This window comes from Fusarium proliferatum (assembly GCF_900067095.1).
Source record: "Fusarium proliferatum ET1 genome assembly, contig: FPRO_scaffold006, whole genome shotgun sequence".
NCBI classification, from domain to species: domain Eukaryota; kingdom Fungi; phylum Ascomycota; class Sordariomycetes; order Hypocreales; family Nectriaceae; genus Fusarium; species Fusarium proliferatum.
This window is the reverse complement of record NW_022194795.1, coordinates 1452473-1472741: the sequence shown is the minus strand read 5'-3', so window position 1 is coordinate 1472741 and position 20269 is coordinate 1452473. Positions and strand designations below refer to the sequence as shown.

The 20269-nt window shown below is 50.3% G+C and overlaps 7 protein-coding genes across 7 annotated transcripts; 3 read left to right on the top strand and 4 right to left on the bottom strand.

The window, feature by feature from the left end:
• Positions 1 to 178: 178 nt before the first annotated feature.
• Positions 179 to 468, bottom strand: FPRO_09553 (uncharacterized protein; the record flags this gene model as incomplete). The annotated part of the gene is made up of 3 exons (XM_031232957.1): positions 179 to 222; positions 280 to 396; positions 456 to 468. The coding sequence occupies 3 exons, from the start codon at positions 466 to 468 to the stop codon at positions 179 to 181; spliced, it is 174 nt and encodes a 57-aa protein (XP_031082842.1).
• Positions 469 to 3512: 3044 nt separating this feature from the next.
• FPRO_09552 (putative alanine transaminases) lies at positions 3513 to 5005 on the top strand (the record flags this gene model as incomplete). The annotated part of the gene is made up of 2 exons (XM_031232956.1): positions 3513 to 3903; positions 3954 to 5005. 2 exons carry the CDS (start codon positions 3513 to 3515, stop codon positions 5003 to 5005), a joined length of 1443 nt encoding a protein of 480 aa, XP_031082841.1.
• A 695-nt stretch (positions 5006 to 5700) lies between these two features.
• On the bottom strand, positions 5701 to 7288 carry FPRO_09551 (putative RPN7-subunit of the regulatory particle of the proteasome; the record flags this gene model as incomplete). Its single annotated transcript, XM_031232955.1, has 3 exons — positions 5701 to 5899; positions 5957 to 6762; positions 6830 to 7288. The coding sequence occupies 3 exons, from the start codon at positions 7286 to 7288 to the stop codon at positions 5701 to 5703; spliced, it is 1464 nt and encodes a 487-aa protein (XP_031082840.1).
• A 904-nt stretch (positions 7289 to 8192) lies between these two features.
• Positions 8193 to 9626, top strand: FPRO_09550 (uncharacterized protein; the record flags this gene model as incomplete). Its single annotated transcript, XM_031232954.1, has 1 exon — positions 8193 to 9626. One exon carries the CDS (start codon positions 8193 to 8195, stop codon positions 9624 to 9626), a length of 1434 nt encoding a protein of 477 aa, XP_031082839.1.
• Positions 9627 to 9931: 305 nt separating this feature from the next.
• Positions 9932 to 11915, bottom strand: FPRO_09549 (Mitochondrial Rho GTPase 1; the record flags this gene model as incomplete). Its single annotated transcript, XM_031232953.1, has 2 exons — positions 9932 to 11805; positions 11903 to 11915. The coding sequence occupies 2 exons, from the start codon at positions 11913 to 11915 to the stop codon at positions 9932 to 9934; spliced, it is 1887 nt and encodes a 628-aa protein (XP_031082838.1).
• A 1827-nt stretch (positions 11916 to 13742) lies between these two features.
• Positions 13743 to 16283, top strand: FPRO_09548 (putative WD40 repeat protein CreC; the record flags this gene model as incomplete). Its single annotated transcript, XM_031232952.1, has 9 exons — positions 13743 to 13747; positions 13833 to 13969; positions 14029 to 14594; positions 14653 to 14820; positions 14879 to 15264; positions 15324 to 15609; positions 15737 to 15919; positions 15997 to 16072; positions 16201 to 16283. 9 exons carry the CDS (start codon positions 13743 to 13745, stop codon positions 16281 to 16283), a joined length of 1890 nt encoding a protein of 629 aa, XP_031082837.1.
• Positions 16284 to 19578: 3295 nt separating this feature from the next.
• Positions 19579 to 19922, bottom strand: FPRO_09547 (uncharacterized protein; the record flags this gene model as incomplete). Its single annotated transcript, XM_031232951.1, has 3 exons — positions 19579 to 19603; positions 19733 to 19757; positions 19877 to 19922. 3 exons carry the CDS (start codon positions 19920 to 19922, stop codon positions 19579 to 19581), a joined length of 96 nt encoding a protein of 31 aa, XP_031082836.1.
• Between the last annotated feature and the right edge of the window lie 347 nt (positions 19923 to 20269).

Sequence of the window (20269 nt, the reverse complement as noted above, 5' to 3'; positions counted from 1 at the left end):
CGCATTTCGAAGACGGAGGATCCTGATGCCCAAAACTCCAGTGATGCTCTTTAGTGTAGTGTTACATGGCGCATGCGTAATGGCTTGCAGTTAAAGAGCCAATTCTAGCTCACGCAAGAAACTCAGTTATTGGGTTCTTGTATCGAACAAGGTATGATGGAGCGAGGTCGGGCGGCTTTCACTTCCTCTTTTTGGTTTCGAGGAACAGCACCTTCTTACGGACTGCCATTGACAAAATTAGCAGATGGCTCCAGATATTTCCAATATGTCAGGCCGTACCGATGGGGTCGTATTTTAACATGCTCATCATGGGTGCGGTTCTGGGACGCTTGAAGGTATAGAAGAAGCCAGTCATGGCCATGGAGACGAGGCGCGCATGCACCAGGCGAGCCTTGGCTGTAAGAGAATAGAGTCAGCAACAGCCTGATTGGGTGGTCTTGAGGGGATTTGCCTACCCTTCTTTGCCATTTTGATTGACGTGGATCAGATGGCTTGATCTTGCTGTACGTCAGTCGTCGTGATAGTAGAGAATTTACGGATACTGGCGACGTTGGGCGGCTGTCGGCAAAACGTAGCGCCGTAATGATCGCTTAACCCCACTACCTAATCTTCTCGGTGAGTAGGAGCGCTGTAATGTTCACCGAGAGCTTGAGTCAGAAACATGGCTGGCCAATGAGAAGCTGTGTGTTTGAGGTGTTGCGCCTTATCTGGCATTACTGTATTAGCTGTCTTCTCACACAAGCTTAGGTACCGGTAGTTATCGTGACATGGCTAAATGATGCATGGTATCACTACCTACTATACAAGCAAGACATTTGGGGAAAGGATCCATTGGTTCTGAGAAGATTACTATACTTGATCCGAGACCGGTGGTCTCGACTACCTATTTAAACCCTTGCCCACAATGTCACTAACCACGATATCGGGCAATTTCTTTGAGAGACAACCTCAACAAGCGGTATAAAAAGCCAGAACGTACTCATTCGTACTGAGCCTCTAATCTCAGAGGTAGTTAGGTAGGTAGTGTGCGTTTGATCACACAAACGTGACCATCTCAATCTTGGCTCTTACAACCCCAACAAGGACATTGCCCCTCTTTGATTCGAACACACATATTATCTCGCTCTGTTCTGTTCACTCTATTTCTCGTCAACAATCACCAGTGCGGCATCGGATCTGCGGTGACTCCCAGATCAATCTGCGCCCTAGAGCTCCCAGTCACGGTTTACCCGCCACGGGAATAAGCGAGACCAAACAGCGGCGAAGTGATAGCGATTCGACGGGATCTTAGTATATGATCTCCCAACTAGCTCAAAAGGTTAGTGGTGAGTGAGTAGCTTATCTGGCCAGACAACAGAGTAACTTTCGCTTCACAATCAGTCTCTGGCTGTCCAGACTTGTAGGTCTTGGGCATTCTATTTTCTCTCCTCCCTCTTGCACGTACGTATGTACTTATGTTTTGAACGGCAGTTCTTTCAACTACCGTCTCAGAGGCTAGGACCCTTGTATCGTTCCGCATCAAAGCTCCACGCACGCCTCCACAGCTTCTGGCCAGCACAGAGACAGGATAGCACAGAATAGTGTACCTATTATTTCCTGGCGTCGAGATCTAATGCTAGCCCGTCGAAGTCCCGTGGCATCGGTCCGCTTCGGCCAGACGCTGCGATGCCAGCCGCCTTTAAAGTCTTCGAGGTTGGCTGCCAGCCCCGAGGTCAACGAGCCCGGTCAACGATGTGCGAGCACCTTGCGCCCCGCTACAGCTACTTCAGGTACGTTATTCCTGAGAACTTCTATGGAAGATTTCTCTGGGGTTTTCTTGATCGTCTCGTCCAATTGCGTGTTTTTGCTTTATATACATCTGCGCCCTAGTCTGCAGGGCCGGTCCGGTCTCAGTGAGACCGGAGCGAGATGCTCTTGGAAGATGATCTAGGAGTCAAGGCAAAGAAAGGCAGCCGAGAGATATGGCGCAAGACATTACGTTCGGTTGGATCTCTTAACTGTCGTTACCCCTGCACCTTGTTATCCAAGTTTTGTCTATTTCAACCTATTACGTTTTATCATGTCCTTTTTCAGCCGCCTCTTTTTTCTCTCTCTCTTTTGATGTGAGGGCGAGTGCCGAAGAGCGGTGTTTTATCCGAGATAGAGTCCGGCTGGTCTCGGGCCATTGAGTACCTGTTCTGCTGCCGCGTATATCTTTTTCTTTTGTTATCAACAGGTATTCGGAGTCTTCCGATAGCTTCGGGCAAAGTGCCCGGAGACCGGGAGAGGGAGGGTATCATGAATTTCAGTCATGGTCATGTGCAGCAACTAAAATCGGGCGCCAGTTGCGTCTGTACAGTAGGTATGAGTCTGTGCCCTCAGGCTTCCGGGGTCCCGGCTCCGGGCTTAGAATGAACCCCAATGTCCAATTTGGAGCACCCTTGCTTGTCTCCAGGTCATCCATCACCCACGCTCTCTCCACGCTCTCCCCCAAAGCGCCCCCGGATGTCGTCCGTTGATCGGATTGGGTTGAAGCCATTCATTCAATTTTGTCAACCTCGCCATGGACAATGCGCTCAAGTCATGCAATCACAAGCAAAATGCGCTGATTTTGAGGACCCCCATGATTTGATTTGATCTTACTTGAGGTGTTTATTTGTCTACAGCAGCACAATCTGCAACACATCCACTCCGGGTCTCCATCCGTCCCCAGACGTGGATTGCGCTACGGCCCAAGGTTACGATGGGCGATGGCGATGGCGATGGAGATGTGCGTGTGTGCGTGTGTGAGTGGGTGAGAGTGGATTAGTTACCTTAGTGAAGGGGTTTTGGTCTTTTCTTTTCTCTGCTTTGCTATGCTATGCTATGCTCTGCTTTTTATTACTAACAGTGCTTTTGTCTACAAGGGGATTTCTATTACCTAGACATTACTTCTGAGCCGAGTCTTTTTCTTGTCTTGTCGTCTTATATTTGTATCAGGGTCTATCCCCTCTTCCTGACTCAGTCGAGTTTCTTCCTTCTCTGATCTTTACCTTGTTCAAGATACCCTCTTACACAGACAATAGTGTTGTTCTGGTGTAATAGTCTCTCATTGTATGCTCCTCTCTCTCCTCCTCCTCATCTTCCTCTTCCTTTCTCTTACCAGGTATCTATCTCATCCTTGTCTGATACCTACCTCACCTCATCTCACTTCTCACCTTGCTCTCTCTCCCCTTGACGCAAAACTCAGGCCTGTAAAAGCACTGACAATTTGCTTGATTTGCTTTACAAACATTGCATGATTCAATTGCTAACTCGTTCGACTTTTTTTTGGTATCTACACAGATTATAAGATTGGCCCCCGTGCTTGCGCTTGGAGTAAATCTATTACTGCCACATCTACCCCGCGACCCTTACTCACCCCGCCAAAAAGTTCTGCTTCTACGACTACTACTCCCCACTACCATCGTCACCTTTATCCTTATACCTCGATTTCTTCTTCCTCTTCTTCTTCCTCTACCTCTACCTCATTCTTCTCTACTTATCCTGCCAAAATGAGATTGACTTCGGAGAACATCAACCAGCGAGTCGTCGCTGCCAAGTACGCCGTTCGTGGTGAACTTGCTGTCAAGTCCGAGGAATACCGAGCCAAGATCGCAAAGGGCGACACCGGCGATCTCCCCTTCAAACAGGTTATTTCTGCAAACATTGGCAACCCTCAGCAGCTCGACCAGAAGCCCATCACCTTCTTCCGCCAGGTCGCCAGTCTTCTCGAGAACCCTATACTTCTCCAGAACGAGGAGGCCCTCACCAAGCACTTTGGCTACCAGACCGATGTCATCGAGCGCGCCAAGTTCCTTCTGAGCAAGATCGGCTCCGTTGGTGCCTACAGTGCTAGCACCGGTGTTCCTGCGATCCGCGATAGCATCGCCCAGTTTATTGAGCGTGGGTTCTGCCGTCGCTTCTGTTTCTGCTGTGTTACTGACTTGTCTCAGGTCGCGATGGCTTCCCTGCAGATCCCGATCACATCTACCTGTCCGCCGGTGCCTCCTCCGGTGTCAACACCCTTCTCAATGTCATCTGCGCCTCCCCTAAGACCGGCATCCTTATTCCAATTCCTCAGTACCCTCTCTACACTGCTACTCTCTCCCTCTTGGACGCCACCGCTGTCCCTTACCTCCTGGACGAGCATAAGAACTGGGGTACCGACGTCGACACCATCCGTGCCTCATACGAAAAGGCCAAGGCTGACGGCATTGACGTTCGATGCATCGTCATTATCAACCCTGGTAACCCTACCGGTGCCTCTCTTCCCGAGGAGGATATTCGTGCTGTCCTTGAGTTCGCCAACAAGGAGAACCTAGTTGTTATGGCCGACGAGGTCTACCAGACAAACGTCTTTGTTGGCAAGTTCCACAGTTTCAAGGCTGTCCTCCGCACCCTTGAGAAGGAGAACCCTGGCAAGTTTGACGGCCTCGAGCTCGCCTCTCTTCACAGTGTTTCCAAGGGCATGGTTGGCGAGTGTGGTCACCGAGGAGGTTACTTCGAGCTTGTCAACTTCGATGCCGAGGTCGAGGCCAACATCTACAAGTTCATTTCCATCATGCTCTGCGCCCCTGTTATTGGTCAGTGCATCGTTGAGTTGATGGTTAACCCTCCCAAGCCGGGTGAGCCCTCACACGAGCTTTACAAGAAGGAGTACGATGGCATATTCACCGGTCTTCAAGAGCGTGCTACCGCCCTCCACAAGGCTTTCTCTCAGATGGAGGGAGTTGAGTGCGCCGAGCCCCAGGGTTCCATGTACCTCTTCCCCACCATCAACCTGCCCGAGAAGGCCGCCGAGGCTGCCAAGGCAGAGGGTCGAAGCCCAGATGAATTCTACTGCATGCGTCTCCTCGAGGCTACTGGTATCTGTGTCGTTCCCGGCTCAGGCTTTGGCCAGAAAGAGGGTACCCTGCATTTCAGAACAACCTTCCTTGCGCCTGGCACCGAGTGGGTTGGCAGTATCGTCAAGTTCCACAAGGAGTTCCTCGAGAAGTACCGATAAAGCATCAGTCGCAGTTGTGCAGTATTGTCATTGTGAGTCGAAGCCGGACTTGGAGCGGGGCTCCAGGGCTTCGGTGGTTCGGGGCCGAGGGTTCGGCACGGAGCGACGATGTGGCGTGCGAAGGAGAAAGAGATAGAAATTTAGGATTATCAAACAGGAAATAGTTTTGCATAGTTTAGCGCCTTGATAGGTATTGGATAGACAGAAGTTCACCAATTTAGCATTTTTGTTATATGTCAATATGGCGTGTCCCACCTCAAATCAACAAAGACTGTGAGCCTACCGGAACATAATAGAGAAATCCGGGGTAGACGTGTGCTGTTGATCTTTCGATTCTGACCCTTGCTTGCATGCGCAGGTACCAGAGGAGAAGACTGGGGTAGATCGATTCTTAAGCTGTATGCTTAACATCATATCATTCAAACACATGCAGCTAACTCCGCAGTGCAGTTGTCACCTCGGTGTGGAAGGGGCGTGATATCAGATCATCCCATTTTTCTGGCTCTCCTCACCGGGACCCAGCCAATCTAGACTATTACCGCAAATGGCTTGTCTACTCTATAACATATCATATCATACTGTACAGTCAAGGAAATAGGTAAAGGCATGGGCTTATTCTCTGTCTTTTCGCTTTATTCCCCCACTACGGCATGACAAAGTCAAGCACCAGCTTCCTCATCTATAAATCGCCCCATTTATGCCCTCTCACTACCCCTCAGTCGCACAGCCTGGCCGTACTTTTGTAGTTTTGTGATGAGCTGATCACCCTGTCGCACAACATCCTGATACTGCTTGTTCTTGTCATCGGGGCGGTTTGTCTCGATCACACCCTTGCCTGTCACGCGATCGATGGTGCAGGGGATACGCCCAGCAGCGATGAAGCGGGCGAGGTCACTAGTAGAGAATCAGTCAGGTTGTGACATTCATGACATTGCGTAACGTGTGACATACCGATCGAGGAAGTCAACAGTGACTCCGAAGTCATTGGCCATGCTCTCCAGGCCAACAACTCTGTAGCTTTGAAGAAGCTGCTGATAGGCGCGAAGTCGCATCTCCCGAATAAACCAGTTCTTGTGCTCATGAAGATAGCGGTCCTGGTTTAGGAACTGCTCCTCGACCTCGGCGAGAGACTTGAAGAAGGTCTTATAGTTTCCGCTGTACAGACTGCTAACGAGCAGCGCTAGAGGGCTAAAGTCAATGGCCATCTCGGCTTCAGGTTGCTCCGTACTGGTGCCCAACGTGGTCAGGTTGACAGCAGCGGTGGCCGTCTTAGGAGCCTTCGCACCGGTAGTGTCATCGGCACCAGGGCCAGCACTGAGAGCACCACTGAGAGCAAGAAGCTTGTCCTCGCCGTCACCCAGGATAGCCTTGATTTCAGGTGCGTCTACAACCTTTGACTTGAAATCGACTCGCTTGAGAGACACTGAACCAGCCAGAACGGAGTAAACAACGAGGTTGGAATAGGTGCAGAGTTCGTAACTGGTGAACGTAGAGAGAGAGTCGAGCAGTAAAGGCGCAGCGAGGTTGTAGGAGCGAAGTGTGAGTAGGTGCAGACCCTCGTAGGCCTTGAGACGGTTGCGGCGGTCCCAGTCACCGCCTGATTCGACAAGTGTCTTCGCACGTTCGACGTGCTTCTTGACAAGAGGCTTGTCGCCATAGAAGAGACCCATGCGTATTATGGCGAGGACGACGTCGATCTTGGTACCGAGGATTCCCGTCTTTTCGGAGAGGCTCTCGTAGGCGGCAATGGCCTTGTCCTTGGTGGGTGTTAGCAGGCGAAGTCAATTTTGCTGCTGGGGCCCGAGTTTCTGTGTGAGAACATACCTTATCTCCCACACGAGCCCAGAACTCAGCTCGCTTCCCCTGAGCAGCCATGACCTCGGTATCACCAGCTTGCTCAACGGCATCATCCTCCTCTTTCTGGAACTCTTGCAGCTCCCGATCATTATCTTCCTTCAACTGGTTATAGAGGCCCTCGTCCCAGGGCAGACTGACGATGGTAGCGGCAGGCTTAGTAGCAATCATTCCAACAAGACTGGACTTTCTGCTGAGAGGTCGCCCGGGAGCAGAAGAGCCGCCCTCGCCAAGAGTGTTGAGGACGCCGTCGAGTGGGTGGGCAAGATATCGGTAGAAAGGAGCCATCTTATCCTGTGCGATAGCATCTTGGAGAGCCTTTACAGCAGCTTGTTGCGCGATTTTAGTGGCATAACCGTTTGTGAGGGTGAAAACGTGCTGCGACAGAGGCAGCAATGGCCACTTCACGTACTGGGGGTCGGAACCCATGATGGAGGCGGTCGCTGTCGTCGAGAGTTTGTGATTGTTTTAAGCGCAGAGTGCGATATCGGTAGTTGCCCGGAGAAATCGAAGACGATGGCGTTGTTCGCTGTTGAGCGTTGTTGTTGATGTTGATGTTGATGTTGTGGTTTGGCGGATGGATGACGAGTGAAGCTCAGAGATAGGTCGGTAGAGCTTGGTGTTGAGCAGATACAGCAATCCAATGACAATTGGATCCATTGGATGGCGAGGCGACAGTGGGGGTCTTCTAGGCGGCTTTGTGCTGCAAGGCTCCAGCGGGACACGCACTGATGGACTGGTACGTACCCCGAGCACTCAGCTCAACTTTTACCAAGCTCACACCAGCGAGCGAAGGAATTGGTAAAGAATGAGATGCACAGTGAATCATTCTCAGGTCGTGCTTCAGCCTCGCCTGATGCTTGGTAGCCCATGGAATATCATAATACCGTAAAGGGCTCAATAGTTCCTCAATGCTGTGATATATCTGGCAGTGCTTAGTATGTAGTATTTGTCTGAAAGATAGGTATCTACACAACACTGCCAAGATATTTTCCTTTTTTCCATTGACTTAACCTAGTATGACTAACGGGTCATCAGACTGCGTTAAATGTAACAAGTGAATGGCTTTCTCTATAGACACAGAGTACTTGAGTCATCGTTCCATTGAGTTGCAACAGCAGAAAACCAACAGGTGCAGGGTAGGCTGATGCAACTGGACCGCATATGGGGGGCCGAGCGCCCTTACATCAGTGCAACGCTGAGATTAGATACAGAACTTGCATCATGTTCCATTGTCCTTTCCTTTCAATAACTTTAACATCCAACTTCGCATCTACCATTGCAACATCAATCGACATATATTCCACGAAAAGAACGAGAGAGGCTGTCAGAAATGGGCAGAGACTCTGATCGCGACGACGGCGACGAGCGAAACCACCGCAAACGTCCTGCCAACGACGAACCTCAAGATGACCTACCCCAACCATACAACGCCAAGTCACTTCAGCCAGCAAAGCGGCGCGCCCTCTCGCCATCAGAACAGCCTCGAAAGCTGAAGCGCCCCGGTGCGCGCGCGCGTATATCAGAGGCCGAGCGTGAAGCCATTCGACAGCGTCAGCTCGAACGAGAACGCGAAGCCGCTGCTGAGGAAGCCGCCGAAGCTGAACAGGAGAGGATCCAAAACAACAGTGATCTTGTGCGGCACCACTACAACAACGTACCAGAGCGTGGTCGCGACTGGAGAACAAGGGACAGCAAGATCAAGGGACTTCGTGTTTTCAACAATTGGATCAAGAGCTGCATCATCCAGCGTTATTCACCCGATGAAGACCATACCCCTGGTTCGCGCGAAGCTGGACGCTCCAGTGGCAAGGACTTACTTGTACTGGACATGGGATGTGGAAAGGGCGGCGATCTGAACAAGTGGCAGCAGGCTCCTCAGCCAATTCAGCTTTATGTTGGGCTCGATCCTGCTGACGTGAGTATTGAGCAAGCTCGCGACCGCTACCGTACACTTGGCAGCCGTGGCGGGCGAGGCGGGCGAGGCGGACACCGACGACCGCCACCGCGCTTATTCGACGCTCGCTTCCATGTTAAAGATTGCTTCGGCGAGTCCATCGAGGACCTCGACATCATCCAACAAGTCGGCTTCGACCCTTCGCCCATGAATCGCCGAGGTTTCGACGTTGTCAGCATGATGTTCTCTATGCACTATGCTTTCGAGTCGGAAAAGAACGCGCGCAACATGCTCCGCAACGTCGCCGGAGCACTCAAGAAAGGAGGACGTTTCATCGGCTGCATCCCTAATTCTGATGTTCTGGGTGAGCGAGTCCGCAAATTCAACGAGGAGGCCGCAGCCAAGCGTGCAGCCAAGCAAAGCGAAGAAAAGGACGGCGATGGCTCGACAACACCGCAACAAACAGAGCCAGAGGATGGCGAGCTGGAAGAGGGCGAGGAGGAGCCCACCGCCGAATGGGGTAACTCGATTTACCGTGTGCGCTTCCCGGGAAAAACACCTGATGATGGTGTCTTTCGACCTGCCTTTGGCTGGAAATATAACTTCTTTCTAGACGAAGCTGTGGAGGAGGTGCCTGAGTATGTCGTACCCTGGGAGGCCTTCCGTGCTCTCGCCGAGGACTACAACCTCGAGTTGCAGTTTCACCGCACTTTTCCTGAAATCTGGGAGGCGGAGAAGGATGACCGCGAGCTTGGTCCCCTGAGCGAGCGTATGGGCGTACGGGAGCGTGGTGGAGGTCCTCTTCTGGTATCTGACGAGGAGATGGAAGCTGCTAGTTTCTACGTCGGGTTCTGCTTCTACAAGGTCTAATCATTTCTGTACCGGCATAAGACATTGGGGGTGGTATCCTGGGCTTGGTGTTAAGGAGTTTGGCTCATATACAGGAGAAACGACGCCACGATCACCTGGGCAAGTGGATCAAAATAAGAAAAGATGATGTTTGTTGATTATATATCTATGTGATAAAAATGTGTTTTCGATGGAGTTGGGTATCATGTTTCTTTCCGAATAGTGAGGTTCAACTCCTTCCTATGCAATACCTGTTCTCTTCCCAAGTAACGAACTCCTCCTCAAAACTTGCCGAAGTCCGGTCATCTACTCAACTGTAACACTGATCAAAGAGCATTCGTTGCCCGTCGCCATATCGTCAAAGCGGCAACTCCTGCGCAGGCCGTGGCGCCTAATGCAATATACAAACTGGTCCGATCAGGTCCCTCCTCATTGCTCCTGGGGAAAGCCGTACTGGGATTTGTAGCAGCATCTGCAAAACCTACAAAAAGCTCACTGATGCTACCCCAGGTGACACTCACATGTAACGGCAGGCTCATGTTGAGTGAGGCAGTATACTGATCCGGCTGAAGCTCACAGCGTTGGTTTGTCTTGTCTTTATCGGCCTTCAGAGCAGTATAAATCGAAGGGAGCTCATCAAGGTGCGCGTATTTGCTCCGCAGATCAACGATATGCGAGAACGAGTCGGGGTCAGACGAGTCATAGGCGTAGCAAATAAGATCGCAAGCATCTAACTTGGCCGGGTTCTCAAGGATTGCAGGCTCCAGCTCTCCAAGCTCTTCCAGAATGAGGTACACTTGCTTTCCGCCGGGCAGCTCGACACTGTTGACAGCGCGGCGTGGCTTGATGGTCGGATGATAAAGACCATCAAACGGGCGGTTGAGGAATGAGTCGAGGAGAGCGGATTTGCCTGCTCCTGATGCACCAAGAACGTAGCAGAGGACCACGTTACGCTCAACCCGACCAGGACGTCTTCTTCTCTTACGAGGCTTGGTTATCTTGAGTGCCGCGGTGATGGGTTCTTTGGGATTCGGAGGCTCAAACCCCAGATACGCAAGATATTCAATAGTTGTCTTGGGTTCGATAAATGTTGTCATACTCCACTGAGCCAGCCAGCCCTGCAAAGTGACGTGCCCAGCTTCATTCCTTACAGTCGAGGAGGGGAACGACGAGTCGGTCCACGAACTGGGAAGGCCTGGAGCTGGGGCAAACAGAGCCTCGAGTTCTTGATCATTGAGACCACCATCATTGTCCTTGTCAAATAGCAAGAAGAGATCCACAAAGAATCTATAGCCGGCAGGACTCAACTCGGCCGACGAGTACTCTGGAACATCGAACTTGGGTCTAATAAATTTATCCTCGAGACTGAGACTATCGGTATAATGATATTTTCGAAGGATAATCCAGATAGTCTCATGGCGACCCTTCTCAGCATAAAGCTTGTTTAATTGTAGGAATCCCGGCAGGTCAATGCCCTTTTCTAACTCGGATGTGGGCAACGATTTCGAGATACTGAGTTTGATATTGTCTAGATCGTCCGCTGTCAGAGGTTTATCGAAACAACGTGCTTGGAAGTCTCTCATTTCTTGTTCATTGAGATATCCGTCCTGATCTTTGTCGCAAAGATAGAATATGCGCCTCAGAGCATCAACGCATAGAGGCTTGAGATGCCCCTCCTTGTAGTCAAATAGAGGGGCAATTGGATGAGTTACGGCCTTTTGACAAAGGAAGAAGACTTCATTTACGTTTCGATGGTCTCGAGCGCTGGTGCGGATGCAGGAATCGATTTCGCGAAACTCGGCCATCACAGGTAACAATTCCTCCTCGACTACCTGAGGGGTGGTGCCTTGACCAGCCAGATCGGATTTGTTGGCACATAATACGACGGGGACGTTGACGCCGAGGGATCGGAAGTATGGCATCCAGAACAGTGCTACTCTTTCGTAGCTGTAATGATCGGCATAGACGAGAAGGATGACATTGCACTTTCGGATCTCTTTGCGCAAAGTAGTTCGGTCTTGCGGGCGAGCTGAGGTATCGACGATCGTTGTTGAGACATTCTCGGGAGTACCAATACTAGGAGGGATAGTGATTTGAGGAAGGACGGGCTGGATTTTGTTGTTGACAAATTGATCTTTTACGAGAGAAGCGATGAGGCTCGATTTGCCGGTGCTTTCATCACCGCAGACGCAGATGCGCACTGCGCAAGGGAGGTTAGTCATTTGAGCAAGAAGTTGTTGTTGGATTGAAGAGCTCGCAGTGGAGTTGGAGCCAAGTTAGTTGGAGGATGTTCGTACCGGCGGCGGCCATGATGGAGCTATTATCGGAGTCTTTGGTGAAAGTACTGGTATGTCGTCATTAAGGTTCCATGCCCAAGAGGGAACGGGACGGGGACGGTGGTCTGCTGATATCGTGGGTTTGGAGGTCGATCGTGGGGAATGAATGAATCGTAGCGGCGGCAACAGCGCAGGTGACAGCAGTTGAATTGGTCAAATTGGAGGATATGGCGATTATTTCGAGAGCCTCAGGGGGTAACCAAGTTGGAGAGAGCCACGAAAGAAAAGAGTCTTGCAGAGAAGATCACCTCATCCATCACGTCAGGTCATGTCTCAGTTTTATAAGAGAAACAAGACGAGACAGAAAAAGCGGTGCAGAGAAGGGAATAAATTAGGCACAGCAGCTAATATGCAGCTAATTCAAAACCCAAGTGCCAGACCTAAAATTGGAGTTTGATGGCAGACAAACAAGTGATGCGACGAGCAAGGATAGGGTGGTTTGAGGGACGATCAATTAAAGATGCGTCCCGCTTCCAGTGAGTGTCTAGGGGAGGAAAGAAAACCCAGGGCCTTGAGCCCTAGATGACAAAAAGACTTAGGTAGTTTTATGCAAATACACGACATATTTTAGTGAGTTTATTTTGACACCCTATATCAAGGTCTGGTATTTTCTTGCTCCCTGAGGAGTGTGTTGTCATGAACCGCCGTCACCGTACGAGCCTGAGCTTTCAGGGAATAAACGACCCCACATTCTAGGTCCTGGGAGACGATGGTAGGCTGATACCGCCTGTAAGTGGGCGCCTAGGTATTATCAGTTCCTGTACAACTCATCCATCTCGTCACTTGACGCCCGACTTGCTACCTACCTACTAACTTAGGTAGGTGCTCGGTTCGAGCAGAGTAATATTGGTCGAATATCTAGGAAATGAGCAGAACCCTTCTTTCGATGTAATAGGGTGAGTCTGACACTGGCGGTAAATTAGACAAAGATGCGATCGACTGGATATATCTCTCACTGACCCGTCCAAGATAATAAGTCTTATTCAGAACATCCAAATCCATGTTCAACCGATCGGAGGATTGGATGGATGATAGAGTGGCGCGACTAATACCATGGCAACTCCCAACATTTGAATACGCTTATATTGGTGCCATCAAAGGTTTGGAAACCCCAATACAGTTTGTAAGGAACCTATGAGGGGTATCAATAATGTTACTGTCCTTTGACGCTGAACGGCAACCGTTGCGCCAAGCAGAACCCCTGGCTCCAATCCAGAAATTTGGGACATCCAAGTTGATTCATCGAAAAGCGCGCATAGTGAAATACTAGCGACAGAAGACCAGCCTGTATAATGGCTAAATGCCCCCAATTTCTAAGTCACATCCAATCCAATGGTTGGTAGTTACCTATCATTTAGCCCTTCAATTCTGGAACCCTGGCCGTTGCAATGGATGGCGTTTTCCCCAGTTTACCCCACACTACCTAATCGTCTGCAGCTGCGCCTGCGGCTTCCGAGTCCGTTGATCCAACCCCAATCCTCCCTCTCATCTCAACCAGTCCTCGGCTATATTCTCCCAGCCTCACAAGTCAACCTCTTCTACTTACTGCGGTACCCACGGGTTGATCGATCGCTAGAGATAGGACTCGCCGAGTGTTGCTATCCCAAGGCCATTCCCTCGCTCTCCAGTGACGTATAGCACCTTTCAATTCCGAACGTCGACTGCTGTGTCTCTCGCCATTCAATCTCCGCCTCCGCCTCCGCCTCCATCCAGTAGCTACTAAACATCGCGATACCTTCATTCGATCTGTCAATTGTAGAGCTCATTGGAAATATACAAGCATTTTTTGTAAACCGCCATCATGTTGTACGTCCATTCCCTCCCCTCATGCGCCGGCGTTTGCGCATCAGCTGCTCTACGCCCGACACAAACTGACACAACGGAATTCCAGTGTGCTACCTCCCCCGCCACGATATCCCACCATGGGGCCTTATGGCGCCGGTGGTATACACCCTGTTCCCATGATAGAGACAAACAATACGTTATCTAATCCGACGGGTCCCGAATGGCAATTCCTGGTTGGAGAAGGTAGACAACCACGCTCTATACTCTCGCTGTATCTCGACTTACGTATAGAAACCCACCAGGCACGTATACACTTAAAGAAGACTTACATCTTGCGACACCTCCGCCCCATCCTTCCGAAGCCACCGTCCCGAACCCGAACCCGCTATCGACTCTTCCGCAGCCTGCCAGCGCCGGTACCTCAGTCTCTCTCATCGCGCTTGAGAGTCGTCCGGCTCCAAACTTTCTGTATAGAGGACTCTCTTCGACCACCCTCGCCCTGAGTGGCGCACCATCTAGTATTCAGGAGCATCCCAACGAGGGCCGCTACTCCGCTGAAGGTGGCAAGACGAGTGAGGAGGGCCGTACCGGTTCGACGAGTGATGCTCAGGCTACCTCCATTACCATTGGTTCTGCACCTGCCTTTGGCGAAGGCAATGCTTTGCTTACCCAGGTGCCGACCAAGGATGTGAACAAGAAGAGAAAGCCCAAGAACAACATGACAAAGAGCAACTCGTCTTTCATCTCTCGCGTTATTGTTAACGAAAGCCTGTCTAAGAAACTTACGGAGCGATCCAATGATGGCCTCTTTGCTTTTGCAAATATCAACCGCGCCTTTCAGTGGCTTGATATGTCGTCGTCGTCAAAGGTTCGTATCGCTACGTATCGAGGCCATCCTCGGACATCCTGACTGACATCACGAGCAGCAAGACTATTTGACCAAGATTCTTTTCACGAAAGCGCATTGTCTATGCCACGATGTTAATGTGCATACCAAGAGTGTCTCGCATCTGGATGTTATAATGGGCTTCTCAACTGGAGAGGTTATCTGGTGGGAGCCGATCTCACAGCGATACACACGACTGAACAAAAATGTAGGATAGTGCTCAGGATCTAGTATTCGACAAGCACCCCGCTGACGCCATATCTTAGGGTGCAATTAATGGAACACCAGTTGCGGCAATTCGATGGATTCCAGGATCAGAAAACCTATTTCTAGCTGCCCATATGGATGGGTCGCTGGTCGTATATGACAAGGAAAAAGAGGATGCTCAGTTCAACCCCGAAGAGGAAGCGATTAATGGAAACGTGAATGGGACGAGTGGTGAGTCGTTAGATGCCAGCAATGGCGGAGCTCATCACAATTCTATTCGAATCAACAAGTCAGTGCACTCCAAAAATCAAAAGGTCAATCCAGTTGCCGCCTGGAAATTATCCAACCATCGAATCAACGCCTTCTCCTTCTCGCCTGATAACCGACACTTGGCTGTCGTGTCAGAGGACGGCACGCTAAGAATTATTGACTATTTGAAGGAAGAGTGAGTTGAAGTTCCTGGCACCTTATCTTGTTGAGAAGCTTATCTGACTGGGCTGCAAGGCTACTCGATGTGTTCTATTCCTATTATGGAGGACTAACATGCGTTTGTTGGTCCCCAGATGGCCAATACGTATTGACTGGCGGACAAGACGACCTGATATCAATATGGTCACTGTCGGACTCGGCTCTGGTAGCTAGATGCCAGGGACACCAGTCTTGGGTATCAGCCGTTGCCTTTGACCCTTGGAGATGCGATGAGCGAAACTATCGTTTCGGTAGCGTGGGAGAAGACGGGCGCCTTTGTCTGTGGGACTTCAGTGTCGGCATGCTTCACCGACCCAAAGCGGTATGTGCTAACACCAACATCTACAATGGCGGGAGATGTGACGCTCCACGACATTGCACTGTGATATCTTTATTCTACGCCACGCCTTTTACACAACTCGATCGCTAACAGTATCTTACCATTGTAGCAATCTGTACGACACCGTGGATCTGTCTCATCGCGCTATACGGCTTTGCAGCGGGCTGAGACAGCCACCACGTCCAACTCAAGGTTGCGATCGAACTCGAACCTAGATACCGAAGACGAGGAAATGGCTATCGCACACCCTGTGGAGCCGCGGGCCAGAATTCCTATGCTCCCTCCGGTACTTGTAAGTTTCAATGCGAGGGCTGATATGTGATAGCTTCAGGTTGTAAGGTTTGGTAAAGCTAACGGTGAGACAAACAGAACAAATCAATTGATACCCACCCAGTGTGTTGGCTGGATTTCACAGAGAACGCTATCATGACGAGCTGCAAGTCAGGTAAGCAACACCAAGCCAAGCTTCGAGTCAATCTTCCGGTCCGATTGGACTATTGAGATCAACGATCGCTTGTCTCTGGCATGCACATAACACAAGTGACAAGCTAACATGTGAATCTCCTAAAATAGGACATATGAGAACATGGCTGCGACCTGGATCGGAGCTCACGGCACAGACCAAGGGAGCAGAAGCCCCGGCAGCAACATCATGATAGACGGATATCCGTACATGCTGAGCGATAGAAGCCCTGATGGGCTTCGTAACAAGGGCGCTGGCGAATAGAGTTTCATGATGGGTTTGTTGGTCTCCTTGTTTTGTGATGAGCCTGTAAAGCGAGATCCAATAACTGCTATACGCAAGGGGAAGTGGTTGTTGTCATTTGAGTCATTGGTTGATTTCAGGGTTTGATAGTTTGAATCTGATGTAGGTGTACGGATACTGAGACCGGAAATCCACCTCGGATCTTGTTTTTGACTGCAAGTTTTTAGCCCAGGATCCAAGGTCAACAAATTATGTGCCCTTGGCAGCTATGGACTGGCTTGGGCACCGGCCGGGATAGATAGTCAAAGAGTCATATAGCTGTTGGGAAACCGTTTTGGGCTGTCTTGCAGGAGTAATGAGTCGGTCCTATCAATCAGACGTCTCCGTCAAGCCCACATGGTGATGGAGGCTCTTCGGTGATACAACGAGTTGCCGTGTTTGAGGTCCACAATGGCTGCAGGACCCTGATTTCAGATGTTGGATTTTTTTTCATCCCTCCGAGAGATACCAGTGGATCTTCAGACACTAGACTAGCGCACGTAACGATTACATACATCCAATTGCTGCACGTTTCTAGATAAGCAGGAGGCTGAGAAATCTCTCTCGTGTCAGTGAGAGTTGTCAGATTTGCGAGAATGACGAGAGATTGCATTGTGCTGAAGCAACCGAGTGTCCATTCCATAAGAGACAACGTTGAGTGACGCGCACGCAGTTGCGTAACCATGATAATGCGAAATAGTGCCATCTCATGTTATCAGATCTTGATTTTTTGATCTCAGTCGATCTTCAACAATTTCCAACCTGAGGAACCAATCGAGTACTTGTACAAATTGTGCACGCACACTAATGCGAGCTTATTGCACGCCCGTTGCTCCTCTACCGAGTCGATGGCGCCCGTGCATCAAAGCAAGGACCAGGTCTGGTGAGAGCGCAACTTGAACCTCAAACGCCGAGGGTTGAATCGCTCACTAGCAATTGTAATAGCTGGTTATCGCGTTTCGATGTGGCTGGCTGGACTAGGGACAAGCATTGAAAATCATCCTTGCAAATCGGGAAAAGGGAGGGGGGCTACTCAGCCCACTAACACGGCCGTTGCCGAACCAAACCTGATGGACAAGGGCCAGCCAGGACAGACCATCATGTGGTGGCTGGCTCGCCTGATGGCGTGTGGTCAACATTGGACACCAGCAACAGAGCAGGGAGGTGCACATATTAGCCGATGATATCTGTGTATCAAGGGTCATGAAGTCACAGTACTCCAAGAGACTTCAGTTAGTTATTGCCGGAACTAGTTATGGAGCATGTATCATGAACTTCTTGCGTTGTCATGAGTTTCTCATGAGAGGTCATGATGAGATTTGCTGGATGTTGCTTTGGCTACCTGATTGATCTTTGAACTTGCCGCAAGGTGACTCGTTGGATAGCAAGGAATCATTGCTTGGGCACTTAGGCAGTAGGTTGATTGGCTCGGGAAACAAATTGTACATCTGTGTCGTGTCTGATGGGTGGTTTGGCGTCTGTCGGTCTTGAATTTCCGGGCCCTGTCTGCAACAAATCAACCAACCAAAAGCTGAGCTGGAAAACTTTTGCGCCTGGCATGGTGATCACAGAGCTTGCGTACTTTACAAGGCTGATTGCTACTATCCATATTACGGGTCCGGTACGGTACTTGGGGCTCCCGACTCAAAGGCCCAATTTTCGAGAATAAAAACCGCAACAAAGGACCCCGTCGAATGTTTCCGATAGGCTTTAGCGAAAATGTGTTGTTTTGGAGCCTTGAAACCCTATGTGATATGCCATGACATAAGAGGTAACCCGAGCTGCCGAGGTGTAATTACCTGAGGCGGTATTCTCGATGGCAAGCCGATACAGAGCCGTTGTATCTCCGGAACGTGCATATCGACGCCGAAATCTGGAAACGAGTTCCCTTGATGAGATAAAGTTTGAGTACCTGAGGCTGAACTGATGTGGCACCGCCACGGGCAAAGTGGTTAGCCCAAAGAGACAAAACCCAACTCATGAGTGGTCCTAATGAGCTAGATCAGCTTGGCTCGTCTCCATTGAACAAGCGCCCGTCGACGGCCCCCTATACCCGTTGATAAAGCACCGAGACGACGGGTCACCGACAAGAAGAAGGCTAGCTCATTAGGCGCGACATGGATGCCGTCAAAGTGTAGTGCCTAGAGTGCATAATGCAGTCAGACAGCCAGGTTAAGCTGCTTGACTGGAAGACACTGTCAACGGTGTCTGTAACCGCACTTGTACAAAGCGAGTTCGTATTTGTTCCCGGTCCCAGTAACCGATAGTCAGCAAGGACTGTCAAGAGGATGGACCCTCACCATATGCATACATAGTTCAGACTGTTCTCGTTCGCCCGGCTAAAGGCGAGTCTGGAGTCTGCCTCCCCTGGCGTGATCGTTGTGATCTAGATAGAATCACCATATGTATTCGACATGTTTACCCCAATAGTTCTGGGTAGAAATTAACCTCGAAGAGATTCCGGGACAGGGGCCATTCGGTTCAAAGTCTGGGGCGTCCCAATCCAGACCTGACTATTGTGAGCTTTCAGATGCTCAGTCCATCTCGGTTGGGTATCATAATTTACTGGAGGCAGAAGGGTGTCATAGGAGCGGTCTCGTGCCGTGCCCCCCAATTCTAGAACTGCATGTTCCGTATATGTCCAGTGCATGTGCCAGTCATTGTGCTATGGCTGAGAATCATATGATAAGTAGCAATTACTGCTGTGCATGCGAAAGATCACCAGAATCGCAAGTAAGTTTCATCAAACAGCTTGCATGGCGACAAAGGCGTCAGTTCAGTGCCCATGATGGGATAATGTGACAAATATGGTTGGCTGAGCGCCTCGTGTAGTGATAAGCAACGACCCGATAGCGAATATTCATTCAACCACGACAGAAAACATCCCGTGCTATGACCGAGCGCCACAATAACGTGCCTGGCGGGTTATGTACTTATCCTGCCTGAGAAAACGACTAGAGATTAGCGGAGCCGCAAGAAGGATAGACAAGAGAGTTTCGAGATCGCAAGCCATTGCCCAACTCGATGCATTCCTGGCATGACTCCCAAGCCTTTGATCCCGCCGTTTGCAGAACTTATTCTTGTCCTTGAATCAGGGTCGAACAGCTCGAAGGATGAACCAAGGAGTAGTTAGTCCTGCAAATCTGGGTTTGGTATCGAATGGTATTGGGGGTTTCAGCGTGGGGGTCGTAGAGGCTGTCGGTACCTTAGTAGGTCACCTCGATGCCCGGTCTTCGATGAGGTACGTACAGTACATTTGAGCCCCTTCCACGATAATAGACCGGCTTTAATGTCTCTGACTCGAGGCATCGATCGTGACATCCATTGACTGGTGATGTTGGAAAGAGATAATGGACTTACTCATTCTCAGGGATAACGACACCTGCTATGTATAGGTAGGTACTAAGTAATTGAGTTAAAGCGACTGTCACGGTTTTGTCGTGAGCTGAATTGGCTGTGCCTCCTGGTTCGTATCCTAATTGGACCTAGAAGCCCAATACCTACATGCATAGAAGGTGCTCAATGATGACACCATTTGGCAGGTGCGCATGCTTACCCTGCCGTGGCCAACACAAAGTTTTCTTAGGGGGCCATACCAATTAATGATTTTCTGAAATGAAGCAATTCCAATCATCGTCACGTTTTTAATGGAGATGCTCAGGTACTTGCGGATATTTATCTATCTACCACCGTCATCAATTCTCGGCGTTACGACGCCACGCAGCACAGACGCTCGGCACAGCGTTGACAAACCTGCAGGGCAAAAAGCTTCCATCAGGCTTCGATAGCACGAATCGTCCCGACTCATGCAACAAACCAGTCTCAAGCACTTCGGCGGCGTCTCCGCCCCACTATACCTTGTCCGTTACAGGGCCTCAAACGTCTTGGCCTTGCTCA